At 41.2% G+C, this 25,546-nt stretch overlaps 1 protein-coding gene across 1 annotated transcript in view; it reads right to left on the bottom strand.

The window, feature by feature from the left end:
- The window catches only part of itga9 (integrin, alpha 9), a 125,997-nt gene that overhangs the window by 88,511 nt on the left and 11,940 nt on the right, over positions 1–25,546 (bottom strand). The window contains exons 4-10 of the mRNA XM_038975156.1: positions 21,143–21,266; positions 18,754–18,821; positions 7,974–8,103; positions 6,681–6,766; positions 6,476–6,538; positions 5,573–5,710; positions 4,602–4,707 (exon numbers count right to left, since the gene is read on the bottom strand). Of these exons, the coding sequence (XP_038831084.1) occupies positions 4,602–4,707; positions 5,573–5,710; positions 6,476–6,538; positions 6,681–6,766; positions 7,974–8,103; positions 18,754–18,821; positions 21,143–21,266 (715 nt within the window). The remainder of the gene's footprint in view (positions 1–4,601; positions 4,708–5,572; positions 5,711–6,475; positions 6,539–6,680; positions 6,767–7,973; positions 8,104–18,753; positions 18,822–21,142; positions 21,267–25,546) is intronic.

Below are 25,546 nucleotides of genomic sequence, written 5' to 3'. Positions count from 1 at the left end.
TGACAAAGAGCTCTTATAGGACATGGGTACAAATATGAATATAATAATAATCAATCATTTTGCTCTTTATTTAGCCATCTTACATATAAAACTTTATTTGTTCATCGAAAACTGTGAATATCTCACCACAGGTTAATGAGAAGGGTGTGCTAGAAAGGATGCACATAACTTTGCAATGTTGGGTGGTGTTGGAGAGAGTCTCAGACTTAAATAATTTTCCACACAGTCTGTGCCTGTATTAGTTTTCATGCTAGTGAGGGCTGAGAATCCACTCTCACATAGGTACGTGGTTGCAAATGGAATCAGTGTCTTAACAGCGCGATTTGCCAAGGCAGGATACTCTGAGCGCAGCACTATCCAGAAATCTGGAAGTGGCTTTTGATTAAATACAATTTTCACAGAACCGCTTGTTGCAATTTCGATGAGGGTCTGTTGTTCAGATATCGGTAAGTGGACTGGAGGCAGGGCACAAAAGGGATAACAAATCCAGTTATGTTTGTGTCATCCGTTTCGGGAAAGTACCTGCATAATTGAATAGCCAACTCACTAAGGTGCTTCGCTATATCACATTTGAAATTGTCCGTAAGCTTGAGTTTATGTGCACACAACAAACCATACAATGATGGAAAGACCTGTGTGTTGTCCTTGTTAATCGAGACAGAGAAGAGCTCCAACTTCTTAATCATATCCTCAATTTTGTCCCACACATTGAATATAGTTGTGGAGAGTCCCTGTAATCCTAGATTCAGATCATTCCGGCAAGAAAAAACATCACCCAGATAGGCCAGTCGTGTGAGAAACTTGTCATCATGCAAGCGGTCAGACAAGTGAAAATTATGGTCAGTAAAGAAAACTTTAAGCTCGTCTCTCAATTTTAAAAAACGTGTCAATACTTTCCCCCTTGATAACCAGCGCATTTCTGTATGTTGTAAAAGCGTTACATGGTCGCTGCCCATATCATTGCATAGTGCAGAAAATACTCGAGAGTTCAGGGGCCTTGCTTTAACAAAGTTAACAATTTTCACTGTAGTGTCCAAAACGTCTTTCAAGCTGTCATGCATTCCCTTGGCAGCAAGAGCCTCTCGGAAGATGCTGCAGTGTACCCAAGTGGCATTGGGAACAACTGCTTGCACGCGCGTGACCACTACACTATGTCTCCCTGTCATGGCTTTTGCGCCATCAGTATGAATACCAACATGAGCAGCAGCTACATTTGGCTACATTTGTGGAATTACCGCGAAAGAGTAACGGTTAATGTGATTGGATGTTAATTACCTGTATTTGACATTGTGTTGTTATTTTGCTGAACACTAACTAGATGGCTTAATTTTATTAAAAACTCACACAAATGTATAGCCCCGTTAGAAAATATAAATAAACTGCTTGGAAATGTGAAGAAAAAAAAGTTAAATGTAAATCAAATTTTTATTTGGCCTACCCCCAACGGCATTGCGCGTCCCCCGGGGGTATTCAGTTTGGGAATACCTGCCCTAGACCCACTCCAATTTGCATACTGCACCAACAGATCCACAGATGATGCAATCTCTATGCACTCCACAATTCCCTTTCACACCTGGACAAAAGGAACACCTATGTGAGAATGCTATTCATTGACTACAGCTCAGCGTTCAACACCATAGTGCCCTCAAAGCTCATCACTAAGCTAAGAACCCTGGGACTAAACACCTCACTCTGCAACTCGATCCTGGACTTCCTGATGGGCCGCCCCGCTGATCCTCAACACGGGCGCCCCTCAGGGGTGCGTGCTCAGCCCCCTCCTGTACTCCCTGTTCACTCATGACTGCACGGCCAGGTACGACTCCAACACCATCATTAAGTTTGCTGATGACACAACAGCGGAAGGCCTGATCACCGACAACGATGAGAGCCTATAGGGAGGAGATCAGACCTGGAGACTGAAAAAAGTTGGCATGAGTCCTCAGATCCTCAAAAGGTTTTACAGCTACACCATCGAGAGCATCCTGACCGCAAGGCACTACAGAGGGTAGTGCTTACGGCCCAGTACATCACTGGGGCCAAGCTTCCTGCCATGCAAGACCTCTATACCAGGCGGTGTCAGAGGAAGGCCCTAAAAATTGTCAAGACTCCAGCCACCCTAGTCATAGCCCACCCCCCTCCACCACTCCGCACATTGACTCTGTACCGGTACCCCCTGTATATAGCCCCGCTATTGATATTTACTGCTGCTCTTTAATTATTTGTTATTCTTATCTCTTACTTTTTTTGTTGGTATTTTATTAAAACTGTATTGTTGGTTAAGAGCTTGTAAGTAAGCATTTCACTGTAAGGTCTACATCTGTTGCATTCGGCACATGTGAGAAATACAATTTGATGTATTTCGCCTTTTATTGTCCCCAACACCTGTGTAATGATCATGCTGTTTAATCAGCTTCTTGATATACCAGGGATGCTTACGAACAGGGATGTAAACAAATTTGTGGGAAAAAATCGAGAGAAATAAGCTTTATGTGTGTATTGAACATTTCTGAGATATTTTATTTCAACTCATGAAACCAACACTACATGTTGCGTTCATATTTTTTGGTTAAGTGTAGTTATGAGGTTGGGAGAACCTATCTGGGCTAGCTAAAGCCAACTTCATGAAATTCTTAAGTGGCTAGTAGTACAAAAAAATATATATAAAAAATTATATATATTTTTTTAAACAGGACAAATCTGAAGGGGCACGTGGCCCTGTGCCGCCTATGGGCATGACGCCTCTGAATAGAACAGGCTTGGAAGCTCTAACTATGGCAATTTGACTGGTAAACTCATGGGTCCACTTGCATTGGCTGCCTGGTATTGTAATGCAATAATTTCCATGGTTATTTGGAGTGTTCTATCAACATTCTACATGGTAATATAGAATGGTAATTCAAATGATTCTATCTGATGTGGCTCATGCAATGACATGTATTTTTTGTAATGTCAGTTGAGTTGACTCAACAAATCACAGCACAGATTGAAGGGTACACTTCCTGCTTTTAATTCCTGGCATGGGTATACTCAAAATGGCTGCCAGTCCACCCATTATGCCATCATTGACATGAATGGAGACGTCCAATCTATTCATTCTATTTCTATGGTCAGGACCCCTGGGTCTTTTTTTGCAGGGCTGTGCTTCGGAAACATGTTGTTACAGTCTCTTAATAGACATTTAAGTGTTGTCAGTCCCCATAAACCCCAGTGTGAAACCTCTGTAAGAGTGGAAACAGAACCATAAAACTGAAGGCAAAAGGATGAACATAAAGTCTGCATCCCAAATGGGCCCTGGTCAAAAGTTGTATACTATGCAGGGAAGAGGGTGGCATTTGATGCGCAGACAACGTCCCTTAATCCCACCTCGCAACCAAAGCTGGAAAATGCCCTTTCCCCTTTTAAAACAAAAATAGTTCTTCAGTGAGGATGCTATAGCATGCCTAAGAAAAAAGTGACCGTTTTAAAACAATTATAACATGGATAAGGAAATCTTCAAGGTTTATAATGTGGTTTAACAACATGGGCTACTAAGTACCTCATCCTGTTTCTCTTACATTGTCAAATGTGGGGAATTGAAAGCAGAAACCTACAGAATGTTATTCCAATGTTCTGAACATTGAATGTAAATGCTGAGTGTAAAACATGTTATTTATCACTCATTTCCTCTCTAAGCGTCATCTCAACAGTTGGAATCATATTGAACAATTAGTTATTTGTTTTTCCAGTCCCGCCCTCAAATGTCACACAATACTGCTAATGGGTACAATACCAGTGTTCTAACAGTAGATTCCTCATCAGATAATGAGAGAGAGTGGTACTGCTCTTCAGTCTACACACACCAAGAAAATCCTTCTTTAGACTATGTCAGTGTGCCAGGACAAATAGACTGTCTGTGTGTGTGTGTCAGTGTGCAGCTTGTGTGTACGCTATTTCTGGGTGTGTGTTTGCGTCTGTGAGTGTGTGTGTGTGTGTGTGTGTGTGTGTGTGTGTGTGTGTGTGTGTGTGTGTGTGTGTGTGTGTGTGTGTGCATACACATGAGTGAAAGAGGGTTATGCTTACTGAATATTTTTTTTATACCTTTATTTAACTAGGCAAGTCAGTTAAGAACAAATACTTATTTACAATGACGGCCTACACCGGCCAAACCCGGACGACGCTGGGCCAATTGTGCACCGCCCTATGGGACTCCCAATCACGGCCGGTTGTGATACAGCCTGGATTCGAACCAGGGTGTCTGTAGTGACGACTCAAGTACTGAGATGCAGTGCCTAAAACCGCTGTGCCACTTGGGAGCCCCAGAGGGCGGCGCACAAGATCCCCTCTCCACAAAATAATCAAAACAGAATGTCCCTGAGAGAAAAGCTTTTTGGGTTTTATAGCATACGTATTACAACCATCCAACGTTTGCTTATGTCACAATGTTTAACATTGTGGAAGAAAAACTAGACTAGACCAATTCTCATAAATCTAATATGTGTCATCCAGAAGTTTTGTATGTATACAACAATAGTGCTAAATAGTGGTTTGAGGAGGGTTAACATTTTCATATAAGCATACATTCTATACTTGAAAACACAGTGACTTAGTTGAGAGACACTTACCTTGGTACCCATCATCATCGATGTCTCCGATTGCAGTGATGCACTCTCCGAAGTGTGCATTGTAGGCATCATCTCCATTTAAGAGTTCAGCCTGCTCCATCACCCCCTGCAAGTAGAGTCAAACGGGAATGGTTATGACGTGACACAACCCATTACTTTAAAGTGGAATGGTTATGACGTGACACAACCCATTACTTTAAAAGGGGAGCAGTTACGGCATGACACAACCCTTTACTTTAAAGTAGAATGGTTATAACTTACTACTAAGTAAAATACATCCTGCTTTCTACTATAACAGTTGAGGAACTTTCTCTATCGGTTATAGATGGCTGCTTTCCCCTTTCTTTAGTTACTTGACTTTCATTAACAACTCAAACAACCAAACACACAGTAACACCCTCGAAGACGAGCTAGTTATAAGATCCTAATGATAACTCATAAATAGAACAGGATCAACCACAGACACCAATCTATACAAAGCTAAATAATCCCCACTGTTAAATCAAACATTCTTCGAGGTAATAACATTTTGTTAACCAAAAAGCTGGTCTGACATGGACAGATAAAACACTCTGTATGGAGGTCATAATATACACTCAACTCATCCACCCCGACCAACCACCCTACTTTCATTTTTGCCTTAAGTACCCATCTGTATTATGTAACCATACCAAACGTGACATATCATACTAATTTGAGTGGATTTACGTTTACATCTAGTCTATGAGACCAAGCTGTATAGGCAGCCATGTTTCTATATGGTGGGTTATATACAGGCTGACTGGAGGGCTAGAATATACTGTATATCTCCAATGTTTTTCACAAATCTCATTTAGAGAATTCCTAGTTGGAGGATTCTCTACCTGGTCACTCCCTTCCGAATATCCTACAACTTCTGGAAGATCTGGGACATTTCAGAAAGTTCACAGAATTTTCCAACTCTATTCCCATCCAACCCAGATCCCACTCACATTGCCCTTGCTGAGGTAGACAGAGACCTGTCCCTCGTCCCGTAGCGTGCTGTGCATGGGCGCTCCAACCAGCAGGTCCGACAGGCCGTCCCGGTTCAGGTCAACTGCACACAATGAGGAGCCAAAGTAAGAGCCCATCTGGAAAATAACCAAGCACAGCCACAGAGCCACACAGACAGGTAGCATTGGGTCAGTGAAAATACATAACGCTGTGTTCATCTTGTGTATAATGTAGAAAGATATACATGTATTCTATTCTATTCACACAATTTGGAGCAAAAGTAAGAGCCCATCTGGAAAATAACCAAGCACAGCCAGAGGCACACAGACAGACACACCACTACAGCCACAGAGCCACACACACCACTAGTCAGATCAGTCTTTTCATCGAAACATGATTATTGATGTTGAACTAGTATAATGTATTTGTCATGTGAATTGCCCTCCCTAGCTGTCTGGTTCGTGGCCAGACTAGGGATGTGTCCCAAATGGCACCCCTTTCTCTATATAGTGTACTATTTTTGACCAGAGCCCAATGGGTGCAATTTGGGATGCAAGCCTAGAGCGCTCTAAACACTTTACATAAACCACATAAACAGTGTGGTGCTTCTGAGAAAACCATTAACTAACAGTCTGCCATGCTTCACCTGCACCAGCTACAGTATGTGTACTCTACAACACATGGGGCATGGTTTCCCAGACCCTGATTAAGTCTAGAGACTCTCCATTGAGCATGATCACTCAAGTGTAGGCCTATGTCATTTCTGATAACAAAGAATACTAACAGATGGTAGAAGTGAACAGTGATCACCACTGACACACTAAAGAAACAACATGTCACTGTCATGTAGTAATGGTTAAACAGCCTAGTAGATAGCTGTGGTCCATATTTCAGACACATACCATTTTCCCTGAGGCTTGAAAGATCTTCACCAAAGACCCACCATCTATTCTGAAAATGTAAACCTGGAGGGAAAGGAGGATACAGTGTTAAAATACAGTGTTAACAAATCAGTGTTAAAATAAAGTGTTAACAAATCAGTGTTAAAATATTCAATACTAAGATATGATACTCCTCCTAAAACAACCAATCAAATCCTGTACATACTTTTCCTCCTCCACTGTGTTGTGGAGCTCCTGCAGCCACATCTATGAAGTTAGGAGAGGAGAAGTGTCCAGCAGTCACAGCATAGCCTAGAGAGAAAGAGAGACAGAAACAGTCAGACTTTACATGAAATAGTGGTTAGTCACAGCATAGCCCAGAGAGAAAGAAACAGTCAGATTTTACATGAAATAGTGGTTAGTCACAGCATAGCCTAGAGAGAAAGAAAAAGTCAGACTTTACATGAAATAGTGGTTAGTCACAGCATAGCCCAGAGAGAAAGAAACAGTCAGACTTTACATGAAATAGTGGTTAGTCACAGCATAGCCCAGAGAGAAAGAAATAGTCAGATTTTACATGAAATAGTGGTTAGTCAAAGCATAGCCCAGAGAGAAAGAAACAGTCAGACTTTACATGAAATAGTGGTTAGTCACAGCATAGCCCAGAGAGAAAGAAACAGTCAGACTTTACATGAAATAGTGGTTAGTCACAGCATAGCCCAGAGAGAAAGAAACAGTCAGACTTTACATGAAATAGTGGTTAGTCACAGCATAGCCCAGAGAGAAAGAAATAGTCAGATTTTACATGAAATAGTGGTTAGTCACAGCATAGCCTAGAGAGAAAGAAACAGTCAGACTTTACATGAAATAGTGGTTAGTCACAGCATAGCCCAGAGAGAAAGAAACAGTCAGACTTTACATGAAATAGTGGTTAGTCACAGCATAGCCCAGAGAGAAAGAAACAGTCAGATTTTACATGAAATAGTGGTTAGTCACAGCATAGCCCAGAGAGAAAGAAACAGTCAGACTTTACATGAAATAGTGGTTAGTCACAGCATAGCCCAGAGAGAAAGAAACAGTCAGACTTTACATGAAATAGTGGTTAGTCACAGCATAGCCCAGAGAGAAAGAAATAGTCAGATTTTACATGAAATAGTGGTTAGTCACAGCATAGCCCAGAGAGAAAGAAACAGTCAGACTTTACATGAAATAGTGGTTAGTCACAGCATAGCCTAGAGAGAAAGACAGAATCAGTCAGAGTTGCCAATACAATCAAATAAATGAGGTAGTCAGGTAGTCAACTATTTTACTCGTGCTCTTTGAGGGTCTACACCAAGTTAGTGTAGTGTAAAGTGTACTATCATTTAAAAAGGGCTTTGTGAATACATTTGATTGATGATTTATAAATTGATTGGGCTATTTATTTATTAATTAATCAACTGATTGAAAGACCGACTGACCGACAGATTGATCGATTGCATAAGTGATTAGTCGATTAAATCAATCAAAGGAAACATACCTAGATAGCTGTATCTGTGTGAGTCGACTTCTTCTTTGTTGGGGTTGTAGAAGGTGTTGGAGGTCAGGTTGTAGACCTTGACTGTTCCTGTCCAGTAGTATGATCCTGGAGCTCCCATCACCACCAGCTCCTGAAATTGACCACACACCATACATCTTGCAACATTAGGCTGTGTTTACACAGCCACCCTAAAAACCCAAATCGGAATTCCTTTCTATATCGCCAATCTTTTTTTCCTGACTGTCCACACATAGTTTTACATGTGACCCATATCAGATTTGCGCATTCACACTGATGTAGCCTCTGAAGTAGCACACAGATGCAATGTTCATTTCCTGTCACTGTTCCTTTACATTTTGGAGTGGTTGTAATGGTAACGGTCATGTGCAATAAAACCACTTCAGAGCTAAAAAATCTGATCTGAGCATCCAGACAGAAGTTGCATATGGAGGATCGGGTTTGGTTAAGGATTTAGATCCACATTGGAGGTGGTATTCATCGAAAGTCCAAAAATCTGATTCCATGTATTTTCTTTTTTTTGCTGTTTACACATTAGGGAAAATATCCGATAGACAGTGGTGCAAAGTAATTAAGTAAAAATACTTTAAAGTACTACTTAAGTCATCACTTTACTATTTATATTTTTCACAACTTTTACTTAATAGCATTCCTAAAGAAAATTATGTAGTTTTTATCCATACATTTTCCATGACACACAAAAATCCCTGGTCTTTCCTACTGCCTCTGATCTGGCGGACTCACAAAACACAAATGCTTCATTTGTAAATGATATCTGAATTTTGGTGTTCCCCTAAATATAGGTACATTTAAAAAAAAGAAAATTGTGTCACCTGGTTTGCTTAATAGAAGGAATTTGAAATTATTGATACCTTTACCTTTGATAGTTAAGTATATTTGAGCAATTACATTTACTTTTGATACTTAAGTATATTTAAAACCAAATACTTTTAGACTTTTACTCAAGTAGTATTGTACTGTGTGACTTTCACTTTTACTTCATCCATTTTCTATTAAGGTATCTTAACTTAACTCAAGTATGACAATTTGGTACTTTTTCCACCATTGCCGATAGGTATCAGATATGCAAACAATTGACAAAAGATTTGAATTGGACTGACTGTGTAAACACAGCCATAGAGATTTATTAGCCTTCTGACTCAGCAAAATAATACATATACCCAGGGGTGAAAGTAGATAAAATGTATTCCCAGTACACATAACTGCAGGAAGTATGGGTCCTGAGGACGGTGCAGCACCCGACTGAAAAATCATAATTAAAAAATATATTAATACAACATATATATATTTTTTTTCTCACAAAACTAGTGCACTGGGGCTTTACTAGTATTAACAGACCAATATACTGTAGACATCTGTAGTGCAGGAAGATTTAATTTTTTTCAGCTTCGGCAAAAAAAGTTAGTTGTATAATTAAGAACAGTATCTTGTAAGATTCAATAGTTGGAATTGTAAGAGTTGTTGCCCTGTCCCTTTCTCTGCGATTGTGCAAAGATGTCATGTCATCAAGGCAAAGGGTGGCTACTTTGAAGAGTCTCAAATATAAAATATATTTTGATTTGTTTAACACTTTTTTTTGGTTACTACATGATTCCATATGTGTTATTTCATAGTTTTAATGTCTTCACTATTATTCTACAATGTAGAAAATAGTAAAAATAAAGAAAAACCCTGGAATGAGTAGGTGTGTCCAAACATTTGACTGGTACTGTATATCAAGCAAGTATTTTTATATTCCACAAGTATTATCAGATTAACTGTTTTGTAGAGATAATTATCAGACTCCAGTTACAAATGCTGATAAACACTCCAATACATTTAGTTGATTTCCCCCCCCACAAAAATAGTGCACTGTGCCTTTGCCTTTACCAATTCCGTATTAGCTGACCAATATAGATGTCTTCAGCGGCAGCAAGATTTTTTTTTTTAGCACCCCCACCCCCAAACTACTTCCCGTGGCTATGCCAGTATGGGACCGTCTATGTGTGCACACACCTTTAAAATGTATTGCCTTTTAATGTGGCATAAACACAACCAGTCCTGATATTTTCATCTGATTGTCAAACAATCACTTGAAAAGGCTCCTTTAAGCCTGGCTGCCTGTGCATGTTTGTCCACTCTAAAATCATTCCCACATCCATACAGTGCACTGTGCACCAGCCATTTGATGAATGGAAAGAGACATCTATTAGAAAACACCAAAAAGTGTAATGAATGACATTCTGCGATTTTCAAATAGGACTTTTGACCTGTATTGATCCGTCTACTGCTGTCTGTACGCGTTTTGGCCACTTATCTCTGCCTTGGCAAAATGTCACTGTTATTTTGGAACCACACCGCATTTTGGAGCGTACTTCCTCAGGTTTCAAGTCCATTTGCTCATTTGTAATTACACTGACATGCGGTAATGATAAATAATAGTGAAATGGCCTACAGCTTTCTTGGGATCTTTGTTTTAATTATTGTGATATAGGCTCATGTTCAGATGTTTCGGTGTACCCACACAATTTATTTTGCCAGTACTCCTGTACTGTACTGGTTACTTTCACCCCTGCATATACCTACAACAGACAGAGCAAATTAAAATCAAATAAGCAAACAACAAAAACATCAGGTCAGTGACTCCAAATTTACCACCCATCTCTCACAGTCGACCTAACAAAAGTTACAAAACATCAAAAAGTCTAATGGAATGACAAGAAATTATCTAGTCAGGAAGTAAAGAAACAAACATCTGGAGTTGATTGGTCAGTCAGTCCTTGATTTGATGGTCAAATCAAGATTCTAGAATGTCAGATACATCCCGCTTTCACTAGATTCTAGAATGTCAGATACATCCCGCTTTCACTAGATTCTAGAATGTCAGATACATCCCGCTTTCACTAGATTCTAGAATGTCAGATACATCCCGCTTTCACTAGATTCTAGAATGTCAGATACATCCCGCTTTCACTAGATTCTAGAATGTCAGATACATCCCGCTTTCACTAGATTCTAGAATGTCAGATACATCCCGCTTTCACTAGATTCTAGAATGTCAGATACATCCCGCTTTCACTAGATTCTAGAATGTCAGATACATCCTGCTGTCACTTCATTTTTAGAATGTCAGAATGTTGTCCTCCTGTTGTCACACATCTGTGAAACACTAGAATACTAAGACATTAGCTACAATTCAGAGACAAAGGTTAAGAACAACAGCTGTCCATTATATCTAACATTCCTCAGATTCTGACATTCTGTATCGAAATGCTGTCCAAGAGTCTGACAGCTCTTCGCTTGTCTGTGTATGGATAGTCTGCGGTGGAAAAAATGTGTTGTTCCTTTGCTCCTTTGTTCAGACGACTCCGTTGTTGAGTCCAACAACCCCCCGACCTTCTGGTAACACAACCTTGACATGCAACTTGGATGCTCATCGCTATTCCTACTCTTACATAACTTATTTTCCCATTCCTTATAAATGTTCAGCCGTGCACTATGCAAAGGTCTCATACAGTATTGATTCCACACAGCCTGGAATCCAAACTAAATCATTTCTCATCTAGACAGTCCAAGTGTCTGTCTATTGGTGTAGTTCCAGACTGAACCTGTGAAGTGAAACAATGAAACTGAGTGATATTCAGGTTGGAGCCAGGCTAAGATTCCCCACAGGCTGCAGTCTGGTTTCCAGGCTAGATACCACACAGTATGGGGTGCAGAGTGAAATGATGGTCTGTGGTCTGAACTGATTTGATGGTAACTTGAAACCTTTTTTAGATTTCTAAATTGCATAACTTTATTTTTTCATTCCTTTTGAAGGTTAACTATGCAAAGTTCTTATATGATCTGGAGCCACAGTAGAATGAAATAATGATCTGAACTGATTTGATAGATGGACTTGGGTTCTGGACACTACTGCTGTTAGGTGATGCTCCTCAAATAGGAAGACTTCTCTTGGCATACAGACAGCTCAGCAATTTGAAAGACAGACCTGGTTTTGGGCTTGGACTGCTACTCTCTGTCAGGTAAGATAATGGTGGTGGTGTTGTTATGTTCCAGTGCCTGATCAGAATAGAACAGAACACTGCTCTTCTCTGGGCACACAGACAGAGACATTCAGACAGCTCAGCAAATAACTCAATAAGTCAAATTACTGATTACACTTGAATGGACTGGCACAACTTTAAACGGTGCACTACCTCTTTGATATGTCCTTATTTCACCTCATCAAAAGCACAGACTAAGTACAAAGAGAATGGCGGTGTACCAAATGGCACCCTATCCCCTATATAGTGCACACATTTTGACCAGAGAGCTATGGGGCTCCCGAGTGGCGCAGCAGTCTAAGGCACTCACTAAAGACCCTGGTTCGATTCCAGGCTGTATCACAACCGGCCGTGATTGGGAGTCCCATAGGGCGGCGCACAATTGGCCCAGTGTCGTCCGGGTTAGGCCGGGGTAGGCCGTCATTGTAAATAAGAATTTGTTCTTAACTGACTTGTGTGTTTCCGCTGTGAAAGCAAAATAAATCTTTATTTCCTTCTGACACTCTCACTTTATGGGAGGAACAAGGCTTACAGTGTATCAGAGAGGTCAAGTCAGGTTAACACAGACCCTCTTAGTAGCCTATGGAAACAGGAATGAGTAAGGAGACTAACATGGCTTTGGTAGATTTCTTTGTCATCAAAATTGCTCAAATGTTTAAAAAAATAATTCTAATAAATGCCTCAGTTAGACAATGGATGAAGGCACTCCAAAACCATCAGGTATTGAATGAATTATAGCACATAAAACTGGCACGGACAAATAATGAATGGAGTTTAGGTGGGAATTCAAGTATTCAATATACAGTACCAGTCAAAAGTTTGGACACACCTACTTGCTTGGGCCAAGATTGACTGACCTTCATGTCTTAAAGTAATGTTGGACTGTCATTTCCTCTTTGCTTATTTGAGCTGTTTTTGCCATGAAATGGATTTGGTCTTTTACCAAATAGGGCTATCTTCTGTATACCACCCCTTATCCCTGCACAACTGATTGGCTCAAACACATTAAGAAGGAAAGAAATTCCACAAATGAACTTTTAACAAGGCACACCTGTTAATTGAAATGCATTCAGGTGACTACCTCATGAAGCTGGTTGAGAGAATGCCAAGAGTGTGCAAAGCTGTCATCAAGGCAAAGGGTGGCTACTTTGAAGCATCTCAAATATAAAATAGATTTTGATTTGTTTAACACTTTTTTGGTTACTACATGATTCCATATGTGTTATTTCATAGTTTTGATGTCTTCACTATTATTCTACAATGTAGAAAATAGTCAAAATAAAGAAAAAGCTTTGAATGAGTAGCTGTTCTAAAACTTTTGACTGGTACTGTAAATTGTGAAATAAATTCAATTATATGTGCATAATTTGCATAAATAGAGTGCCTGCAGAAAGTACTCACACCCCTTGACTTAAAAAATAAATAATTATGTTACAAATTGGAATTCAAATGGATTTGTCATTTTTTTTATCTACACAAATACTCTGTATTGTGAAAGTGGAAGAAACATTCTAAAAATGTTTCAAGATGAATGAAAAATAAAAAACTAATACACAGCCTTATTCTAAAATGGATTAAATAAAACAATTTCCTCTTCAATCTACACACAATACCCCAGAATGACAAAGCGAAAACAGGTTTTCTATATCACTTGAAATTGAGCTCAGGTGCATCCTGTTTCCATTGATCATCCTTGAGATGTTTCTACAACTTGATTGGAGTCCACCTGTGGTAAATTACATTTATTGGACATGATTTTGAAAGGCACACACCAGTCTATATAAGGTCCCACAGTTGACAGTGCATGTCAGAGCAAAAACCAAGCCACGAGGTCGAAGAAATTGTCCGCAGAGCTCCGAGACAGGATTGTGTCGAGGCACAGATCTGGGGAAGGGTACCAAAACATTTCTGCAGCATTGAAGGTCACCAAGAACACTGTGGCCTCCATCAGTCTTAAATTGAAGAAGTTTGGAACAACCAAGACTCTTCCTAGGGCTGGCCGCACGACCAAACTGAGCAATCGGAGAAGGGCCTTGGTCAGGGAGGTAACCAAGAACCCATTGGTCACTCTGAAAGAGCTCCAGAGTTCCTCTGTGGAGATGGGAGAACCTTCCAGAAGGACAACCATCCCTGCAACACTCTACCAATCAGGCCTTTATGGTAGAGTGGCCAGACAGAAGCCACTCCTCAGTAAAAGGCACATAACAGCCCACTTGGAGTTTGCTAAAAGGCACCTACACACTCTCAGACCATGAGAAACAAGATTCTCTGGTCTGATGAAACCAAGATTGAACTCTATGGCCTGAACGCCAAGCATCACGTCTGGAGGAAACCTGGCACCATCCCTACGGTGAGCCATGGTGGCAGTATCATGCTGTGGGGATGTATTTCAGCGGCAGGGACTGGGAGACTAGTCAGGACTGAGGGAAAGATGAACGGAGAAAAGTACAGAGAGATCCTTGATGAAAACCTGCTCCAAAGCGCTCAGGACCTCAGACTGGGGGTGAAGGTTCACCTTCCAACAGGACAACAACCATTAGCACACAGCCAAGACAAAGCAGGAGTGGCTTCGGGACAAGTCTCTGAATGTCCTTGAGTGGCCCAGCCAGAGCCTGGACTTGAACCCGATGGTACATCTCTGGAGAGACCTGAAAGTAGCTGTGCAGCGACGCTCCCAATCCAACCTGACAGAGCTTGAGAGGATCTGCAGAGAAGAATGGGAGAAACTCCCCAAATACAGATGTGCCAAGCTTGTAGCATCATAACCAAGAAGACTCGAGGCTGTAATCGCTGCCAAAGGTGCTTCAACAAAGTTGAATAAGGCTGTAACAAAATGTGGAAAAAGTCAAGGGGTCTGTATAGTTTCCGAATGCACTAAGTATTCAACCACCTGAGTCAATAAATGTTAGAATCACCTTCAGCAGCGATTACAGAGTCTTTCTGGGTAAGTGTCTGAAAGCTCTGCACACCTGGCTTGTACAATATTTGCCCATTTTAAAACTCTTCAAGCTCTGTCAAGTTGGTTGTTGATCATTGCTAGACAGCCATTTTCAAGTCTTGCCATAGATTTTCAAGCCGATTTAAGTCAAAACTGTAACTAGGCCAGTCAGGATCATTCAATGTCGTCTTGCTAAGCAACTCCAGTGTATATTTGGTATTGAGTTTTAGGTTATTGTCCTGTTGAAAGGTGAATTTGTCTCCTGGTGTCTGTTGGAAAGCAGACTGAAGCAAATTTTCCTCTAGGATTTTGTCATCCTTGAAAACATGAAGATTGTACCTTAGTGAAGTGTTGTGTTGGATTTGACCCAAACATAATGCTTCGTATTCAGGACAAAAAGTGAATTTATTTGCCACATTTTTTGCAGTGTTACTTTAGTGCCTTATTGCAAACAGGATGCATGTTTTAGAATATTTTTATTCTGTACAGACTTCCTTATTTTCACTCTGTCATTTAGGTTAGTATTGTAGAATAACTCCAATGTTGTTGATCCATCCTCAGTTTTCTCCTATCACAGCCATTAAACTCTGTAACTGTTTAAATTCACCATTGGCCTCATTGTGAAATCCCTGAGCAGTTTCCTTCCTCTCCGGCAACGGAGTTAGAAAGGACACCTGTGTCTTTGTAGTGACTGGGTGTATTGATACACCATCCAAAGTGTAATTAATAACTTCACCATGCTCAAAGGGATATTCAGTGTCTCCTTTTCTTTTACCTATCTACCAATAAGTGCCCTTCTTTGTGAGGCATTGGAAAACCTCTGTGGTCTTTGTGGTTGAATCTGTGCTTGAAAGTCAATACACGACTGAGGGACTTTACATATACAGTTGAAGTCGGAAGTTTACATACACTTAGGTTGGCGTCATTAAAACTCATTTTTCAACCACTCCACAAATTTCTTGTTAACAAACTATACATTTGGCAAGTCGGTTAGGACATCTACTTTGTGCATGACACAAGTAATTTTTCCAACAATTGTTTACAGACAGATTATTTCACTGTATCACAATTCCAGTGGGTCAGAAGTTTACATACACTAAGTTGACTGTGCCTTTAAACAGCTTGGAAAGTTCCAGAAAATGGTGTCATAGCTGTAGTAGCTTCTGATAGGCTAATTGACATCATTTGAGTCAATTTGAGGTGTACCTGTGGATGTATTTCAAGGCCTATCTTCAAACTCAGTGCCTCTTTGCTTGACATCATGGGAAAATCAAAAGAAATCAGCCAAGACCTCAGAAAAACAATTGTAGACCTCCACAAGTCTGGTTCATCCTTGGGAGCAACTCCCAAACGCCTGAAGGTACCACATTCATCTGTACAAACAATAGTGCGCAAGTATAAACACCATGGGACCACGCAGCCGTCATACTGCTCAGGAAGGAGACGCGTTCTGTCTCCTAGAGATGAACGCACTTTGGTGCGAAAATTGTAAATCAATCCCAGAACAGCAAAGGACCTTGTGAAGATGCTGGAGGAAACAGGTACAAAAGTATCTATATCCACAGTAAAACAAGTCCTATATCGACATAACCTGAAAGGCCCCTCAGCAAAGAAGAAGCCACTGCTCCAAAACCACCATTAAAAAAGCCAGACTACGGTTTGCAACTGCACATGGGGAAAAAGATCGTACTTTTTGGAGAAATGTCCTCTGGTCTGATGAAACAAAAATAGAACTGTTTGGCCATAATGACCATCGTTACGTTTGGAGGAAAAAGGGGGATGCTTGCAAGCCGAAGAACACCATCCCAACCGTGAAGCACGGGGGTGGCAGCATTATGTTGTGGGGGTGCTTTGCTGCAGGAGGGACTGGTGCACTTCACAAAATGGTGGCATCATGATGATGGAAAACTATGTGGATATATTGAAGCAACATCTCAAGACATCAGTCAGGAATTTAAAGCTTGGTCTCTATTGGGTCTTCCAAATGGACAATGACCCCAAGCATACTTCCAAAGTTGTGGCAAAATGGCTTAAGGACAGCAAAATCAAGGTATTGGAGTGGCCATCACAAACACCTGATCTCAATCCCATAGAAAATGTGTGGGCAGAACTGAAAAAGTGTGTGTGAGGAAGGAGGCCTTCAAACCTGACTCAGTTACACCAGCTCTGTCAGGAGGAATGGGTCAAAATTCACCCAACTTATTTTGGGAAGCTTGTGGAAGGCTACCCGAAACGTTTGACCCAAGTTAAACAATGTAAAGGAAATGCTACCAAATACTAATTGAGTGTATGTAAACTTCTGACCCACTGGGAATGTGATGAAATAAATAAAAGCTGAAATAAATAATTCTCTCTACTATTATTCTGACATTTCACATTCTTAAAATAAAGTGGTGATCCTAACTGACCTAAAACAAGGACATTTTACTTGGATTAAATGTCAGGAATTGTGAAAAACTGAGTTTAAATGTATTTGGCTAAGGTGTATGTAAACTTCCGACTTCAACTGTATGTGTAGGGTACAGAGATGAGGTAGTCATTCAAAAATCATGTTAAACACTATTATTCCACACAGAGTGAGTCCATACAACTTTCTTTTTGACTTGCATATATGAATTAACTTAAAGGCGTAGAACAGGGCTGAAACCACAAAACCTTCCCCTGTCTGCCTGCACTCACCTGTGCTATCTAGACTGCCTCATTGGAGGTCGGTTAAGTCAGCCCCCCGCACCTCTCTGATTCAGAGGGGTCGGGTTAAATACGGAAGACACATTTCAGTTGAATGCATTCAGTTGTACAACTGACTAGGTATCCCCCTTTTCCTTTCATTAATTACTGTTGTTGTCATGTTCTATTGCATAATTCAACTTGTGTGTCAATAGCAGGATACCGTCAGATAAAAACTCTACGCACTTGGCTCTAGATTACCTCTTTCTATACATACTTTACGTTGTTTGCTAGATCAGAAATAATACCACTATAATCCCAGTGTTCAGTTTCCGAAGTTGCTTTTATTTCAGCGCATTTCATTTGTAAACATTTCACCTGTGTCAAATGATTACTTTTTAAAATTCCACAAAATAAAGTTATCTTTCTTCTCTTTCTTGTGATGTAAGTGTCGAGATCTTAAATTCCCGACAAAGCTTTAATGCTCTTATAGCCAATGTATTCCATTGAGCCCATTTCAGCCATTACTGTGGTTTGTTTGACATGTCATTACAAACATTTCCATGGTCGTAACGTTAACGAGAAAAAACGACAGGCACAAACATGAGTATAAAAGAGTCGCAGGAGTAAAATGAAAGCATTCAATCCTGCGAGATTGAAGTGACAATTGGATTTTTCACCCCTCAAACACAGGACATAGATGGCTGAAAAAGACAGATTCTCAAGTGGACGGGGCATGCGCGTTGCTAAAAGCACTATGACTGCCGTCTGTGTGTTTGTTTGTGTTTGTGGTGAGTGTGTGTGTCCGGTGCGTCTGTGTCTGTCCAGTGTGTGTGTGTCCGGTGTGTGTGTGTGTGTGTGTGTGTGTGTGTGTGTGTGTGTGTGTGTGTGTGTGTGTGTGTGTGTGTGTGTGTGTGTGTGTGTGTGTGTGTGTGTGTGTGTGTGTGTGTGTGTGTGTGTGTGAGTGTGCATGTGTATTCGAGCATTAAAACATATCCCAGACTGAAAGAGCAACCTCCAAACAGTATGACTGAACTAACAGAGACAGAAGCAGTATCACATGTATTAGAAGAAGAGAAAAGTTGAACATGGAGAATGCACTGCTACTGACCTCAGTAAAAACGCCCGCTATCCCCGCTTGGCACGAGCCGTGCTCTTCCCCATACTTCTGCTTATAGTCTGCAAAGAAAAAACAAACCACAAATGATTTCGCTTTGTGTCTTAGCCAGCACTTTCACTCCTCTTATTTCTGTATTCCATATGGACCTAGTCAAAGTCTTCAGCGCGAGCCAAATAGGAATCTGGAATCAGGAGGAAGAAAGTTAGGCTTTGTTACAAATGTCACCCTATTCCCTATATAGTGCACTACTTTTGACCAGAGCCCTATGGGATTCACTATGGGCACTGGTCAAAAGTATTGCACTATGTAGGGGATAGGGTGACATTTAGGAAGCAGAGTTACAAACTACAGAGTAAGGCAACATTCAACATAAACTCACACTTGGGGGGACACTACCTCTCGAGTTACAGAACAATATTGGGCTTGGATATCTCTGAATCACAGGGTACACATGGCCCCATCTGAGGCCTAGCTGAAGTGTGTGTGTGTGTGTGTGTGTGTGTGTATGTATGTGTGTGCGCGCATGCCTAGCTGCAGTGGCTCCGTGAGATTGGAAGCAATAGCAGAAAGGAAGGACATTTTTTTTAAATAAAAAATCTAAACCTGCGAGTCCAATCAAGAAATAAAGGCCTGCCTTCATTTGAAAAATAAACTCACTTGGCCGAATCAAAACGCATAATGTAATGAAATTTGTCTGTGGTCAAAAGTAGTGCACTATGTAGGGAATAGGGTGCCATTTAGGACGCAAGCCATGACACTTGTATAGAACATTCTAGGGAAATGACCCGTTACCGAGTCAATGTGCGAGGGCCAGGTTAGTCGAGGTAATGAGGTAATATGTACATGTAGGTAGGGGTAAAGAGAGTAGCAGCAGCGTAGAAAAAGGGGGGAGGGGGTCAATGCAAATAGTCTGGGTAGCCATTTGATTAGCTGTTCAGCAGTCTTATGGCTTGGGGTAAAAGCTGTTTAGAAGCCTCTTGGACCTAGACTTGGCGCTCCGGTACCGCTTGACGTGTGGCAGCAGAGAGAACAGTTTCTGATTAGGGTGGCTGGAGTCTTTGTCAATTTTTAGGGCCTTCCTCTGACACTGCCTGGTATAGAGGTCCTGGATGGCAGGAACCTTGCCCCCAGTGATGTACTGGGCCGTACGCACTACCCTCTGTAGCGCGTTGCGGTCGGAAGCCCAGCAGTTGCCATACCAGGCGGCCATGCAACCAGTCAGGATGCTCTCGATGGTGAAGCTGTAAAACTTTTTGAGGATCTGAGGACCCATGACAAATCTTTTCAGTTTCCTGAGGGGGAATAGGCTTTGTTGTGCCCTCTTCACGACTGTCTTGGTGTGTTTGGAACATGATAGTTTGTTGGTGATGTGGACACCAAGGAACTTGAAGCTCTCAACCTGCTCCACTACAGCCCCATCGATAAGAATGGGGGTGTGCTCGGCCCACCTTTTCCTGTAGTCCACGATCATCTCCTTTGTCTTGATCACATTGAGGGAGAGGTTGTTGTCCTGGCACCACACTGCCAGGTCTCTGACCTCCACCCTATAGGCTGTCTCATCGTTGTCGGTGATCAGGCCTACAACCGCTGTGTCGTCGGAAGTTCGTCGTGCGGGGTCCCCCACACGCAGCCCCTTGCGGGACCACGCACGAGAGCCCGCGAGAACGGGCATCACAGCCGGAGAGAACGTGTGCCATGATAAACTACCTGCACTGTCTAACCTGGGGCCGAGCGTGTACACAGCTTAAACACACACACACACACACACACACACACACACACACACACACACACACACACACACACACACACACACACACACACACACACACACACACACACACACACACACACACACACACACACACACAAGCCCTCTCCCCCTCATCCTACTTATCAACTTTGGTAAAGTCTCTGTGTCTGTCTGTGTCTATAAGTTGTGTACAGTGTGAGTCAATTTGGCTGATGGAAGAATTCCATTGAAATTAACATGCAGTAACCATGACCTTACTGCCTGTCTGTTTGTCGGTAGAAGGAAGCATCTGTGTATGCATAGTTTACCAGGAAGGAAATTATTCTACATTACTTGATCTAATCCATCATGAAGTGGATGTAAAGCAGTGTTTCTCAACATGGGGTGCTATTACCTATAAGAGTAACTGGCCTATAAGCAGGGGTTACGTTGGAAGACTCATGAGAAAATAGACGATCAATCGTTCATGAGGGGGTACTTCAGGCAGAGAAAAATCTAATTAGGGGTAGAGTAATCCAAAAAGATTGAGAACCATTGAGGACATTACTGTACCTTCTTACCAAGGGATTAGGGCTTGGGTCCTGTCCTGTACAGTTGGTGTGTGTATGTGTGTGTGTACTTCTGTACCTTCATAGCAGGGGATCAGGGCTTGGGTCCGGCCCTGTAGCGTAGGAGGGATGATGGAACAGTAACCATGGGGAAGGATGAGCTCAGAGTCATAGTAGACGTTCTTCCAACGGTGGGCACAGGCCTGCATCAAACACATGAGGTGAGGCATAGTCAGAACAGAGAGACAGACACTGACAGACAGAGAGACATGGCATCTCACTCAAGTATGACTGGATCTACTGGCCTCCTCTGAGAGATAACTGAGAGAACGGACAGACAGAAAGGGCGGAGAGATGGACACATGGACAGACAGAAATGACAGACAGAAGCACATGCACACACACACACACCCACCCCGACACACATTAACCAATAATGTGCATTCCCAAACACTTGACATAATAAGTGTATTCTTTAATCTACCATCCTGATTACTTAACTCAATAGTTCTTATGTAACTCGATATCCACAAAGCAGAAGGCAAGACCGACTCTGTATTATGTGAGATGGAGACAGTGTGTCTGCGTCCCGAATAGCAGCCCTATGGGTCCTGGTCAAACATAATGCACTATATAGGGAATTAGGGTGCCATTTGGGATTCAGCCACTGTCTCTGTGGCTGCCAAATTAACTGTTCTGAGAGAAGAAGGGGGATGAAAGCAAAGCCAACTGTGACCATAACAGCCCTGGTCTCATTGGTCTGTGGTGTGAATATCTGAACATCAGCTTAGGAACAACCCCTGCTTCCAAAACAGACATTTTATATGCGGTGGGATGAGATCCTAACTCCTAGTTAGACCTAACTCATAACATCTTCATATTAACATTTTAGTTGCTTCCCAGGTCTCCTTTCACACTATTGAACCAAACTGTGCTGACACTTATTTTCTGTCCAGTACCGTTCCAGCAACTATGGTGGATGTGTAACCAGGCCAGCTCAGTCCAGCGTGGTTCAGGTCAGCTAAAGAACATCTTGAAAAAGAAAAGGAGAGCTGCACACTCTAAGAGCTCAGATGCAATAATTTAATAACCAACATTTGGACAGCCAAGCTGTCTTCATCAGGGTATAATGGCAAACACTGCGGGTTACTAATTTATATAGTTTGAAAAGACACACAGGTGCCTGGCCGTGCTGCTGCTACAGTTTATACTGTTCTGCCTGCGGCTATGGAACCCTGACCTGTTCACCGGACGTGCTACCTGTCCCAGACCTGCTGTTTTCAACTCTCTAGAGACAGCAGGAGCGGTAGAGATACTCTGAATGATCGGCTAAGAAAAGCCAACTGACATTTACTACTGAGGTGCTGACTTGCTGCACCCTCGACAACTACTGTGATTATTATTATTTGACCATGCTGGTCATCTATGAACATTTGAACATCTTGGCCATGTTCTGTTATAATCTCCACCTGGCACAGCCAGAAGAGGACTGGCCACCCCTCATAGCCTGGTTCCTCTCTAGGTTTCTTCCTAGGTTCTGGCCTTAGTTTTTCCTAGCTACAGTGCTTCTACACCTGCATTGCTTTCTGTTTGGGGTTTTGAGATATCAGCTGATGTAAGAAGGACTTTATAAATAAATGTGATTTGTGTCTGTAATCATGGCCGACTGTGGCTTGATTTCATTGATCAATTTACAGATATAAAAATAACATATAAAAAAGCATGAATGGAATACATACGATCATAGATACAATTTGGCTACATAGGCCAACAAACATTATTTACAATGGATAACAAAAACACAATCACAAGAATGGGTTTAGATCAAAGTCTACATTGAGACCGAAGGGCAAGGGTTTTAAATTAAAGATCCAGGCAGCCTCGTTTAAACATCCCCTGCTTCCAAAATAAAGAACATCCTGCCTCCAAAAAAGCAATTGTATATGTAGTGGGTCATAAGTTTACTCATCATAAGATGGTAATAATAACCTCTGAATTCCTATCATTTCTCATAACATATTCATACTGTAGTAACACACTGCGCTCCGTCCTACTCATTTCACATTATTGTGCTGGCCCGAGCCAAACCTTACAGCCACAGGAGTATTTCTTCTTTTCACATGTTCTTTTCAGCATGGTTTCAGCAACTGATGCATAACGACTAGGGATGTAACTATTCACAGATATGCATCTGTCCCTGTGCTTTGGGCAGGACCCCAAACGTAGCATGCATCGGTCAGAAATCAATTCAAATTGCCGGTTCACTAAAATGTTTTGCTCAAATGACTTTCTTTCTACCTTCTGAAAATACCGCTCATCTTTTGTGACAACTGCATCCTCTTCTTCAGTGTCTAACTAAGCATGTAATTATGTTGACAGTCTTTGATCTACAAGGCATTTTGAATGACGAACAACCACAGGCAATATCATTAGCCTAGTCAAACTGCGCGCCGTGCGCAGATTCGCGCGCTGACCAACGAGATGGCCTATTCCTGATCTGGCACTTCTATCTGCAGGTCACCTTCAGCATTCAAATGTTTGTAAACTGGCTTGCGCAATATTAGGCTTTATTGGTTGAGTTACAACCAATGTAATTTCCAGGGTTATACCCAGAACATACCCAGAATCGTTTCAAACTAAAATGTATAGTTCCTGTATCGGAGCCGATGTATCTAGATACCTATTGAATCGTCTTGAAAGTGAAAAATGCACATCTCTAGTAACCTGGCCAGCTCAGTTAGGTACAGTTCAGTAGTGTGAAAAGCCCTTAACCAGTTCACATATGCCATTTAGCATACGTGTTTTCCCAAAGCGACTTACAGTCATGCAGGAATAGATTTTAAGTATGGGTGGTCCTGGGAATCGAACCCACGATCTTGACATTGCAAGCACCATGCTCTACCAACTGAGGTAGAGCGTTCTCTACACTGCTCCTCAACTGAGTTCCTAAGAGTTCTGTAATGTACGGATTTCGCAAGACTAACCACTTAGCTAGATAGCACATTTAGACAGTTAACTTAATAGTTATAAGATATCTAGCTGGCAAAATGTAGTTGTGAATTCGCTACTTTAACTAGATCACATAGCGCGTGCTGTACAACAGTGAGTGACTCACAAGTCTCTCTTAGTTGGGTGCTTGTAAACAAACTCCACGTGACGGGGGTCTACTTCATAATGAAAAATGATGTGACAGGTTAAATGAAGAACGTGATCTTCTTTATCTCCTAACGTATTGCAAATGTTGACTGCAGGCATTGACTTAAAAAGTAGCTACAAATATTCTATTGTATTAAAGTACTTCAAAGATAAATTGTTTCAACGGTAATGACGGTATTGAAAAACTCTCCCATGGCTAGTTCCAAATACACCAACTCACAGAGGTAAATAGAGCACTGTAAATCACAATAACATGTTTTTTAAAGAAGTGAATTCAAGTTCATTTTCAAAACTTTATAGTGTTATTTATGTTATTTCAGGGGGAGTCTGTATATGGAGTAAAGCATTGAAATTCCTTCAGTCCCATAAAGTTGTTTTCTACATTAATATTGCGTGTTGAAAGTGTTCCTCTAAATAATTGCTTAGCATCTTGTATTTTGGATAAACATTCCAGAACTATCTCCATCTCTTTGTGTGTGTAAAGTTTGGTTGTACTATCTTTGTGGGGACCAGAAGTCCTCACAGGGATGGTAAAACAAGGAAAATGTGCCACATCGTTTCGCTTGACCTGTTTTCTATTGATATTTCTTCGTATATATCCATACAAACTATGCTGATTCATGACTTCGACTGGCTGAGAAAAGCTGCCCATCTTTCTCATTCTGACTCAACACTTTTGGAGTCGGGATGAGACATTTTGCAAATGTCAGAGACAGACAGCAGGGTTTATTCAAATGTCCGCTGTTGAAAACTAAATGTTAGTATAAAATAAATGTGAGATAATGTCTAGATACTTTTTAGATGCTTTTTATGGTGGAGATCAAGTTTATAAATTGCTTTGTTGGGCTAGTATAACAGTGGATTGCGCAGACAGACAGAACAGAGTAAATAGGAACATTACCGTCATAGATTTAGCCGGTGGTAATTTGTGGAATAGACACCAGGTGGAATGCGGTTTTAACCAATCAGTGTTCAGGATTAGACCCACCCATTGTATAATGAGCTATGTGGATTGTTTTAATAAGAAGGTCATACCAAGGATCATTCAGCTATTTGATATTGAATTTTAAGACCCCTTGGAGTATCAAAAAATGTTATAAAAATGTTTTTGATGAAAATGTTATCTGGCCTTACGGCTATTAGCCCATACAAACACACTGAATAACAGATTCACTACATGGAACAACAGATAGTCCCCCCAACCCAAAAATGATTTTTTATTTTATTTTGTACGTGCATTTAACCCCTTATTTTTGGCACTAATAAGTCTTCATATATACACCACCAGTCAAAAGTTTGGACACACCTACTCATTCAAGTTTTTTTC

Source organism: Salvelinus namaycush, chromosome 35 (assembly GCF_016432855.1).
Source record: "Salvelinus namaycush isolate Seneca chromosome 35, SaNama_1.0, whole genome shotgun sequence".
Taxonomy (NCBI): Eukaryota; Metazoa; Chordata; class Actinopteri; order Salmoniformes; family Salmonidae; genus Salvelinus; species Salvelinus namaycush.
Note: the sequence above shows the minus strand (reverse complement) of the source record. Positions and strands in the feature narration are given on the sequence as shown.